General features: G+C 36.3%; 1 protein-coding gene across 39 annotated transcripts in view; it reads left to right on the top strand.

Annotated features, from left to right (window-relative positions):
* Positions 1-12,348, top strand: part of RIMS2 (regulating synaptic membrane exocytosis 2) — a 487,486-nt gene that overhangs the window by 274,595 nt on the left and 200,543 nt on the right. For 8 of the 39 annotated variants that reach the window (XM_050891118.1, XM_050891105.1, XM_050891100.1 and 5 more), the window contains one exon: positions 5,354-5,401. The exons of the other annotated variants lie outside the window; for them this stretch is intronic. In XM_050891118.1, coding sequence (XP_050747075.1) covers positions 5,354-5,401 — 48 coding nt within the window. The remainder of the gene's footprint in view (positions 1-5,353; positions 5,402-12,348) is intronic. 39 annotated transcript variants of the gene reach the window in all.

Raw genomic sequence — 12,348 nt, 5'->3', positions numbered from 1 at the left:
GGACATTAATATTGCTTATTTCTTATGCACTAGCTTTCATATATACCTTTCCCCAGATATCTCTTTGACTGTTTACTAATGTTGTATTCTTTGTACCAGTGTTACTCACTTTTGTTCTTCACCCTCATTGAGAACAAAGTTCATTACATGAATGTTTTCTTTAAAAGGGTGATTTTTTGTACTAAACTGAAGAACTTGGGTTTTGTGCACCTTTCTGTGTCATTTACAACTCCAAAGTGTGATTTTTCAAAAGTGCTGAGTTGTGGCCTAGTACATGTTGAAAAGGAGAGGAAAACGGAATGGAAGCAGTACAAAACTGGTGTTAAACAAGTTTGAAAATGTCACATTCATATTTCTTCCAAGTTGTTTATGTTAAGATAATGAGTGCGCCATAAAAATATGCATAAAATCTAAGCAGACTGTTTATAGGTCTCACAGAAATGTTTTATGGTATTGATAGAGGAGAGGAAGAAATATTTTTCTGTCTGTTCAGCAGCCATGTTGGCTCCATTTTGCAATGCATGAGACATTATTTGTTTTGCTCATCAAACCAGTCATCTACAATATATAATTTTTAATTTTCTGTAACTGTTGTACTTAACTGCTTTGAAAGACTCATTCCTTTGGATAAATAGAAAACTAGAAATCTTGACTGTAGAGTGCAGAATGCTTTGCACAAAATACAATGACAAGGGAACCTGAACATGAACTGTCAAAATACACAGACCGAGGTTTCTAAAAACCAATTTGCTTTTACAAGACAGCAAAAATTGTTGATAGTAGAAACAGGGGGGAAAGAAATCTCTTTTGGCTAAATCTCATAAAAGATTAGGCTGTCAAAAAGTTTTGGTTCCTAGCTCCCAGCATGGAATTCAAGATCCAGAGTTAGCTGCTCAGACATCCAATGCAAAGACACTGCGGAATGATGGTCCAAATAGGAACCACACAGAACTGACTTCCTCACTTTCTCAGTTTCAGAAACAAAATCTTCAGGAGTTTAAGATCAGGATTTATTAGTAAAGTCAGTAAGTCTGTTGATTTTGTGGTTTGATAGGATATGGCAGTTTGAGAATAGTATCAGGATAAGAGCATAAGAATAGTATCAGGAGATTGGGAGGTATATTCTAATTTACTGAGAATAACAGAATTCACAAGGTTTTATATCTCAGAATGGCATATAAATTCAGTTTTTAACTCAAGAAGGTGTCATTCCTATTTTTAATTATTTTTTGCTTGTTTCAAGATACAAATGCCTTTATTAATAAGTTTATAGCATTTCTTTCCATCTAAGGAAACCAAATAACGTTAGAAGACATTTAAAGATCTTTCCTACATTTGTCCTCTTTGTACTCCCTTACGTACTGTTTGCAGTTATATATAATACTCCCTACTACACAATATCCTTGTTTCCCTTAGAGAGCAACTGATAGCTGAGAATGCACCGCTCCAGTTGACTGACACTGGTCAGAAATGCTCAGTAACTCTCTAAATTAAAGTCACACTGTCTCAATGTAGACCCTAACATTAGTAGACAGTTTGAAAATTTGGACACTTATCTTACCTCACCAGCAAAAGAAAAGTTGGAAATAGCTGTATTTCATGTTAATCATGTTAATGGCACAACCCGCTCCTGCTGCTGTTGGCTCAAGGCTTTTGGAGGCTAGTACTAAACCTGTTGCTTTGCAAGGAAGGGTGGCTGTCACTATGTCTGAAGATGGTGTGGATAGATAACAACGTGGCACCTAACTGGGCACATTGAAATGTGTAGACTAAAAATATTTTTAGAAAAAGATGACTTTAAGAGAATTGAAGTATTCCACAGGAACAGTTTTTTCAAAACAGTAAATATCTGTAGTTTCTTTATGATCTGGTATTTTAAGTTGGTTTTGAAAAATCACAATTTTTTTGACTTTTCAAATTTGGGGGTTTATGTGTCTTGAAGGTAGCGCAATGAATAGTTTTTCCTTCACTTTTTACAATTTTGGTTTCTCATTTTATAACTTTAAAAAGTTTTGAAACTTTGGAAGAGTTAGTGAAAAAACCACAACTTTTTGTAGAGTTGGAGATATTTTGAATAATTAGAATGGACTATGAGATTTTCTAATTTTGGACCTTTAGCACAGGTGAAGTAAAAGGGAAAAATTAAATTTTAAAAATCTCCTCAAGTTCCAAAAAATTTTTTAGTTTGAACACTACAAAATGGATGAGCTTTAGTATTTTGGTTTTCAATGTTTTTAATCAGCTCTTTTCTGACAGAACAGTTGATGGAACACTCATGCGTTCCAAATAGCTGACTAAGATGGAAATGGAAGGAAATACTAAATTCCGAATGTAATTGAGAATGTGCTCTTTTGGTGAGTGCCTAGGCAGGAGAATAACTGCAGAGCCCTGGCAGTAGATGGGGAGAGGATGCTGTTCTTTGTGGAAGTGGCGGGTCAGCTGACATTCTGGGTCATGGTGGCTGAATTCAGACAGGTGCGATGAATCTGAGGGAATGGATGATACGCAAGATTTTGGAAGTGTTTTCTGTATTTTCTGTACTTTTGAACGATACCATGTAGTCCTGATGGGCCATTGTTAGGGCAGCTGTTGTTAATAGGCTGTGAAATACAAGAGTTGTGGGCAGAAGTGGAGATACCTACAGTTCAGGTGGAGGTCTGAAGTATTTGAATAAATACTTGGATAAATGCATCCTTATTCAGACAGTGCTGCAGATCCTTCAAGGGTTTTTATATTAATAGTGGTTTGGAATGTATTTCTTTATGTTCTGTGTGGTTTTAGCCAGTTTAGCTGCAGTGATGCCTCTCTGTTATTCAGGGATGTCTTTGTTCAGTCATCCATGTTTTCCTCTGTATCGGCATTGGTCTGTGTACCTGTTTTCTTCTGTTGAGGTTACAGTGACACTCCAGAGCTGGCTAATAGGATTTCCCATGAAGCAAACCATATCACATAGCTAGGAAATCTTCTTTCCATTAATAATTATTCTGCCCAAATACATATTTAATTGAACAAACTATGTGCAGCTACAGTAAACTATCGTGTGTTATAATTTACTAAGATATGTAAATAATTTATCTGTATTCTGTGCAGTTTATTTTATGGCATTTTTGATCCATATTGTTCTTTCAGGGGAGTATGACTGTTATTGCAATTATTGTTTTATTATTATTTGCTTCATCTGATTCCTGTTTCTGTGGTTTTTCATGGATTTGTTTTTCCTTTAATATCATTTTGAAAAAGTCAGTATTCTTTGTGTGTTGGTGCTCTTCGCTTCATTACTGCATTCTGGCTACTCTTTCAATACTGCATGAAAAGTATAACTTGGAATGCTTTTGCAATAATTAAGTTTAGAGACTGATAACATGACTAGAAGACTGTGTAAATGGATACAGGTATAAATTACAATATTTCATTTTTGTACTGGTGGAAATTCTAACAGAAAAGGGATGTCATTTATAAAATTAATCTATTTCCTTGTACAGCTGAACCACAGAACCACTTCAATAGATTTTCCATACATACTCAGTTTATAAAGCAATAAAAATACAGGTATATTAATTATAGTTGTAATATCTGTAGCATATTAGAAAGTGAATATTGTACATTGTAAAGGACATAATATGTCAGCATATTGGAGGGATGAGGTCAAATATGAGACATGCTCCCCTTCCGCCTTTCACCTTTTCCTTTTCCCCTTTCTTTTTTCCCCTTTCTACCTCTACACAAGTAAATTGCTGTGGCTTTTAACATCAAAACCTGGAAAGTTCTAGGTAGTGCACACAATGTGCTTATTGCCCTCCATTTTCCAAGGCAGAATATGGCAAGTGAGGGTCCTTGATGCATGGTGGGAGATATTCTATCCCTTTAGGATTGCAATATTCTGGAATATCCGTATTTCTCTTGTAATATGGAGCAGAAGCAATCTGAAGATCTACTTTTGTTGTACGTCAGTAGGTCACATTCTGGCACCTATACATTGGGCTATGCAGTACTGCCTGTACAGAGCCGGGGGCAGTGTGCAGCTGCTGCACCTCGCAGAGCACAGGAGCACGTCAGACAAAACCCATGATCCAGACTGTCGAATTTTCTTATATATCCTCTTGCTTTGGTGTGAGAACAGATTACTTCACACATTTTATGGAACAGATTTCTCCAGCATCTGTGCATGCCAAGTAAGCAAGGAGGGTGGCAGAAGCATCATCACGCTGCCGATCTCCATACTTCAGGGAAGTGAATATTGGGTAGGAGCTGCTTTCCATCACTTTGAAATAGATCAATAATCTCAGGAAAACTGAGCAGGGAGGTAAAGGAGATTCAAATCTGTCAGATTGCTGTGGTTGTTGTGACCTACTCCCATGCTCCTGTTCTCCCACTCGCTGGCCCTCTGAGGTATCAACATGTGCTCCTCTTCCTGTCCATTCCCCGTACTCGGTACCCTTTCTGTGCCGCTCCATTAGCTGTTGCCCTAAGCTGAAGACGGAGAGTGGTTGGTTGGAGTTTGTAGCTAGTCCAGGAACTTAGGAGTGTTGCCTGTACTGATGTAGTCTTGATGTAGCCACCGGAAGCCACAAGGCTGTATGTGGTCTGAAGTGTTACATCACAAAAATAAGAGTTATAAATGCATCTATGTGTGCAATGCAACTACTAAGTTTGCTAAATGCCCTAGATCCCATTTCATGCAAGGGTTTTCTGTATATACCATATATCATTTCTGACATGATTGCTAGAGAATTGAAATACCTCAATTGTACCTTCCCCCATGTAACACTACTACCAGACAGCACTTTCTTTTAATTGTTTTTAAAGTATTTAGGAGGGCTTTTTATAGAAATGCCTCTTAAAATTGCAAAAAAGAGACAACCTTTTACTTTACTTGCTTTAGAAAGCAACCAAAGCTGTCAGTGCATGAACTGTACTTGTTTCTGTCTCTGAATATGCATCTAGAATCTTCCTGAAAGAGATGATTGAAACTTATGTTTCCTACCCCACTTTTAAATCACACTTTGCTGACCTGCTCCTTTTGTTAATGTTATTTCTAAATCTATTGTAAATGTTATCTGTAGACCTGCAAAGTGAAATCCTTGCTCCTGGGGAATCAGTGGCAAAATTCCTGCTGACTTCCCTAAGGCCAGAATTTCTGTTCCAGGGTTTTGATATGATTTGGTAACAGATTTGCAGATTTAATTTATACATTGCATTAAAATACTTTGTGTTAGATAAATATGTCATTGGTGTAAAGCTGTGTTTAAAGTAATAGTTGTGTGTCTTTGTTTTTACTTTTGGTCTTTTAGTTTCCAGCGTGTTGTCCTTTTTGGTTTTGTTTTATTGCTTTTTCTTTAATTTTGCTTACCAGAGCCAAAGCCTTAGTAGAAGAACAACGCCTTTTGTTCCTAGGGTTCAGGTAAAGACTTCGTCTGCCTGACAGAAACTAAAGTTGTGATTTTTTCTTTTGTTTGTTATGGAAAATGCATAATAGGAAAACGTTACATTATAGTCCGTTTTCCCATATTTTTAGTGCGTTGCTTTAAACCATATTAACAAGTTTCATATCATCTTGTGAGCAGCTTGTAAAATTCTGCATGGGGGTTAAAATATTAAATTAAAATTTAAAGAGACAACTAGTTTTAGTCTGCTGTTTACCCAATATTGAACTCATACAGGTTTCAATAGTGATCATGGCTATGCATCCCACATACAAAATGTGTGTACTGTTTAAGTAATAAATAATTTTGTGCTTAAGGTCATTATATAAAGATGAATGTCTCTTTAAATCATTCATTATCATTACTTAACACATCTTTTTTTGCATTTTCCAAGTAATAGTAGCGCCTTGAGTGGAAGACAGGCAAAAAATTTGTACCTTGTTTAAAGAAACAAATTTCTTGTGTATGAAACTTGGTTCTTGCATTTTAAAAGTACATCAAAATAACCAAAACTCTATTTAAATAAAAAATTAATTCTCCCATTGTGTTACTGAATTTGTTTAGCTTTGGTATTCTGTTTAGGTACAAGTTGTTTGCCTTTTTTCATTAGGAAACTCCTAAGGTATTGTAGATTAACGCAAAAGTAGGTTTTACTAATACATTACAATGGTTATCTTGCTTTGCTGCATGTTTTTCAGTTTTTTGTAAATAGAATATTATCTGCTTTTCTTACAAAATATCTTTATGGAGATGTTAAGCTTTTGTGTGGGAGCTGTATAAATGTTTCACTTGTTTGATCAATTGCTCAAAGAAAGATGTAAAGGATGATCTAAATGATCAGAATGAGATGACTAAATTTCATATTGAAATGGAAAAAAGATCATATATCTATTTATAAAGGAATTCTAAATAAGACTGTAGGAAATGGTTGGGTTATGACTCATATTTGATAAAGTACAATTTTTTTCACACTATATTATTTCCTGAAAGTAGTCTTTACAACTGCTTAAAAGTAAATTCAAATAAAAAATCTAAGAAAAAAATTGATATTAAAAAAGTAATGTCTTGATAGTATTGTTTTAGGTTAATATATTATTATGTGCTACTGACATAAACTGGCTTTGTATTACAAATTTAAAACATCCTTTAACATGATTAAGAAAGTTGGCTTCTGCTCACGGTAATGAAATCAAAGAGGGTACAAATTGAATCACAAGCTGTTAAGTAGTTCATAAAGGTAAATATTGTATATGACATAAGTAGTCTTTTAATATTTATTTTCTTTCTAGATATGTGCAAAATAAATTAAGAAATGGTATGACGATTGTTCAATTTAAAAAGCAAACATCTGCCTGAAACCTGCATGTTTCATGAAATACTGTAATGTAGAAGTAACAAGTAGTAGTTCCTTATTTTAATCACATCATATAAAATAAAGAAATAGACATAAAGGTTGTCAGTTCTACTTAGACTAGTATCCTTTAATGAAAACAAAAATTTACTTTGATCAAATGATTATGGTAGTCATTTAAGAAAATAAAACAAGTGTAATGCTTGACAGAGAATATCCAGCAAGAGGTGAAAGTGTGAGGCTTGCTCTCTCACCTCTGGTTGGATTATTTTTGATATTGTAGATAAGAATTGTCTTTAGCCCCAATTTTGTTTCTGCACAATGTGGAGTCATTGTGGACCTCTCTAACAGTTTCTTGCAGAGCTCAGTAACAGTCAAAGCGAAACATAATGTTTTTGACAAGAGTTCCTGAAGAACTCAAACTTATGACCTTGGCAACATCTTTACAACTAGACTGAAACAAAAAGTCCCCCATTTGCCCACTTTTAGTAGGGATGGTAGACAGTTTAAAATAGATTAATTTAAGATATGTTTAGAGTGCAGGCTTCAGAGAAGAACAGAAATTCTCCAGTGATCTTTAAACAAAGGTATTAGAAGCAGTCCAGCAGCAGTGCAGAACTCTGGTTACTTTTTGGCATGAGAAATTAGCTAACTCAGAGCTCTGAGCTGTTGTTTGTGGCTGTCAGGAAGTATACATTACATTGTGGGCTGTGGTATAGCTGTGTCGGTAGAATTCCGTACAAGAATGAGGATCTCCAAACATTCTGTTTATACCTATTTGTTTCATTGCTCTCAAAAGGAAATGCACATCTTTATTCTTGCTTGCATCTTCTTTACTTGTTAGTCTGAAACTGATCCTGGTGATAAATGTCCCAGATTCTGACACAAGTTCCTCTTCCACACTTCTCTCCATGTCATTCCATTCATTTTCTAGCTCTTGTATCACTGGATGATTTAAAACCCATCATTATTATTTTAGTGGGAAGAAAAACACTCAATTTCCTTTTTTCCCTACCATGCACCCTTCTCCTGAACTTGTACTAATTCTACAGTACTTGGAAAAGTGTGTATTTATTTCCTGAACTTTTAGATTCAGTTTAGCGTACCAGCAATTTTCTAACTTACGGAGTGATGCTTTGTGATATCTTTGTAAGGAACAATCTGTTCTTAAATTTGTGTTTTCCATGCAGTATCTCTTGTTTATTTGGTGGAGCCTCCTTTTGAGCCAGAATTGCCATGAAACCCCTGGGTTTTTTCTAACTTCAAAAATTTCAGACATCCTTTTTGCTTTAATACAGAACATCAGTATATTTGATCATGTATAAAAATATATGCATGAGTCTATTTGGCATTACTGAAATCAAGATGAAGCCACTAAAAAAGAAATTTTTAAAAGAAATCTAGATTAGGCAAAATCTGTTATTTGCCTAAATACCTGCAAAATTTTCTGGCCTTCATATCCTAGAAGTCCTTCAATTTCACAGCCTTTTCTTGTATTTTTTCCAGCATATCAGACAGCAACTGAAGCACACAGAAATAATAGTTTGGTTTAGCAACCTTCTGTAGTCAGGATTTGTTAGAGGTATGTTTAATGACATCCAAAGCTCACCTCAGCTACGCCGAAGACTTTACCACCTCAGGGTAGTTTCTGCATCTACATAAGCTTAAGCCCAAATAAAATGATTGCTGTAAGCATTTTTAAAAATAAGCTGAGATTTTTTTTTTTTTTTTTTTGCAACAACAGATCCTGCTGGTGTAGCTCTTGTTTCAGAATAATGCAAGAAAGAAAAGTAGTATCTCAGTTTCAAAATATTACACTAATAAACAGCTATGTGGGTTACATGAAAGATTATAATGAACAACAGAAGAACAAAAATGCCTGGCCAGCTGTCTCTCAAACTCAGTGATGTTTGAGTAGGCTGTGGTGGTAGAAACCAAGCTGCAGGGCAGGTGGTCTCTCCCAGTGGCACAAGTTTTATCTCTTTTCCATGAGATTCATGAAGCAACCCTTATATAACAAATAAAGAAAGTGTAGCATAGAATTAAAAACTTCAAGTGTTCTCTGTTTTTAAATCTAAAGTTATCACTTAAGATATAGTGTACCTGTATGTGCTGTACACAAAACCACGTTAGAATTGCATAGTTAAGCGAACAGTCAAGCATTCATGAGATAGGAATATGGGAAGTGGCAATAATAATATTATCCAGATTTTCTTAACTGATTTCCCTCATGCATATGTATTAGAGTATGGGTCCTAATTACATGAGTACTTCTTTTCTAGAACTCTGACCTCAATCAGAGCTCTGAAAAAAATTTCTAGTTAAGATGAGATCTAAAAGAAAAAGGGTGAAATCTGGTAAACTGAATTTATGTCCTTAATTTATATAACTTAACTGATGCTAGCTTCAAATAAGTGTGAGGTGCCTTGGGGAGGAGCTTAGACTTGTACAGTTGAAGGAAAGAACTAAGAAGGACCTCAATACCTGCAGTAAGTGATCCAGCCCAAATAAAGGACACCTATCCCCATTAACTCTATTTGAAACTTAGGCTACTCCAGAGGGTGAGTTGATTCTCCAGAGGGAGGTGTTTTCTTCTGAGGCTGCAGAGGACCAAATAGGAATACTAGATACCTGCATCCTCACTTCTGAGAATGCAATACCAGCAATCAGCTTTTATATACTGTTCTATGTGTAGGAGGCTCATTCCAGAAACAAGTCATCTGTGGTTTAAGCCCTGTTTAGACTGAAGAGATTGAACCTGTCTCTCAGAAAAGTGCCTTTATCATCAAGCTATTGCACATCCCTTTCTTCTCTGGAGTATGAAGTCTCTTCTGAAGCTGAGATACTGTGTGGCTGGGAATATAAGTGTGTGGTGATAGCAAAGAAAGCTTAATTTTAGTGTAGCAGATTCTAGACCTGCTACCCAGAATGTGTATTGATCTTGTATTAGACCACTATTGGTTGAAAAAGCAGAAAGAATCCTATGAAGCTGGGACCAGACCCTCATCTCTGTTCCCCCCCGATGACTACGTTCATCACCTGACTGCAGAAGAGTTCTTGTTTCTTGTGCTCTGCATGGCAAATATGCTTACCTGGAAGCCTGTCTCAAGGAGTGCAGCAGATGCACCACTCTATGGATAACAGACCATCTCACAATTTCAGGATGCATTGAGTTTAGATGCTTGTTTGCCTGAATGTAGGTTACAACGGAAGTTTAGTCAAGAATTAGGTGCGCATCTGCCTAGGGAAGGAAAGTATATGAGCATGTGTGTAGCAAATGAGTTTCCAGGACTTCAACACTAAGTGGGAAGATCTTTAGAAAGCATTCAGGTTGGATCACTTTCTAAGTGAATTTTAGGTGCCTACATCCTAAATTATCTAGGTAGACAAAGTCCTGTTCAAGATGTTTTTTACAGGTGTTAACCTTCATATTAGCATCAGCCAGCATGGTTTTCCTGTGGTGTATTTTATGTGTTGTAATTTTAGCTTTCCCTTTCTTTCATTTAGATCAGGACTGCATTGTCACAGTTTCTTAGATGTTCTAAGCTTTAAAAAGTGCCATTCCTGCATGTGTAAAAAACTGCTGAATGGAGGGTTTGTAGATTCTGCTCTGTTAGTCAGCTGCTTAAGTCTGCCAGTGCTGAGCATCACACCTGTACATTCTTGTGGGACTTTCACCCTATGGACTGAATAATTCAGCGTTCTTCACTTTGTGGTGTTAGGAATCTTTTCTGCATGCAACTCAACAAAGCTATAAAAGAAAAAAATAATTTCCTCATCAACTTTTCTGTTATACATGTGCTATCCCATGTTTATTTCACAACATAAAATATATATAGTATTCTATGAGATGTGGTAGGATTGTCCTGCATTTATTGATTAAGAATTGAGAAGCTATGATCAGAGTCTGAGACAACCAGGTTCTGTCCAGGCATAATACACACCTCAGACTTCAATTCCAATGCTTTACTTAGCACAACAAATCAGGCTTCAGGGTTTCATGCTAGGCTCCCAGATAATGAAGGACATGCAATTTGTAAATACCTTTTGAAATGTTTTAAGGGATTCACCCATCAATACACAAGAGCTCTGGGAAAGAGGAAGGGATGGAATCCAGTCCTCTTGGACTGCACCTGGCTGTCTTAAATGGCTCTCCTTTCCCTCCTTGTGCATAGAAAAGAAAAGGTTCTTGTAGGAAAATACCATACCATCTGAATATTGTCATAATACTTATGCACAGAAGAGTCAGAATTAGATCAGTCCTATTCCCAAACTAATTTTCCATGTTCAGTATGCTAGTCTAACTCCTTGTTTCTCATTTTCCTTTCCAATTTCCTGCCTTGACTTCTTGTCAGGTTTTCTTTCATCCCAATCTCTCTGTGCAACATATTTTGTGCCAGTTACAGAATGGCTGGTTCTTTTGTCACATCATTCCATTTCTCTCATTCAGTCTGTTTTTGCCCCTCTGTTCTTCTATGGTTCCTGACATTAGTGGCTCCATTCTTCCTGTGTTTCACCAAGAAGCATCTTGTATCCTTTACTTTCCCAGTAATTCTAAAGCAGTTTCTGATTTGTCCCTTCTTCCTTCTTCGAACCCCATGAGAATGCAATCCCATCCTCCTCTCCATGGAGTTCTTTGTCCATTCTCTCACTCACAGTTTCTTCCTTTCTTCTCTTTGCATCCAAGTCAAATGACTTCTTGGGTTACAAGTGCCTGTGCTGTATATTGGAGTGCTAGCAGTGTGAACACAGGAGAGAGCCTTCTGGTCATAATTCTGCATCCTGGCCTTTCCTGTAACTAGCCAAATTACAGGGAAAATATGTCCATTATGTACAAGTTTTTCCAATTTTTTTCAGAGCATCAAGAGAAAAGTAGAAGTTATACGTCAATGCAAATTTTGAGTTCTTGTTCCAAAACACAGATATTAGAGCATCTCAAAGAAATTCTGTCAGATGATTTAACTTGCTGCTTTTAGTCATTCTCCAAATGTTTTGACTGAAGTTTTCCTGCAAAAATTCAGTCTGAAACAAATATAGTGAAGAAATATTTAGCCTGAATATGAACGCATAATTCTCGTTATTTTTTTGCCACCCATGTCTAGATTTTCTCACCTTCACTCAGTCACAGTTTGTGATAGTGTCTGGATCACAAATGTATTGCATTCTGCTTAAGTAAGGATAATTCTTCCAAAAAAGGCAGATGAAGAAGATTGTCTTAAGTGCTACTCCCCTTGGGGTGTGGGATTAGCCAAGTCTGTCCTTTACCCAAGGACTCCCAAGGACACCTGTGGGTGGATACATTTAGTGTCAGTGAACATTTAAGTTGACATGCACTTCAGAGGTCATTAAAGCTTTGCTTTGGATTCATATAGTTGGTGCAAAGCTTTCTACTTGTGATCTGCAACTGGATGAAGATACCTAGTAGTCCAGATAATTCTCAGTTTAGAAAACATACTGACAAAGCCCCTTGCTTTGCAGGAATGTAGGAACAACACCTAGAACTCTCTTAAATCTGATGTGTTAAGGATAATTTCTCTCACACAGTTTTCTGCTTTAGTAGCCACAGAGCCCTTT

The sequence above is a fragment of the Gymnogyps californianus genome, chromosome 2 (assembly GCF_018139145.2).
Source record: "Gymnogyps californianus isolate 813 chromosome 2, ASM1813914v2, whole genome shotgun sequence".
NCBI lineage: Eukaryota > Metazoa > Chordata > Aves > Accipitriformes > Cathartidae > Gymnogyps > Gymnogyps californianus.
The sequence above is the reverse complement of the archived record's forward strand: the minus strand, read 5'-3'. Positions and strand labels throughout refer to the sequence as shown.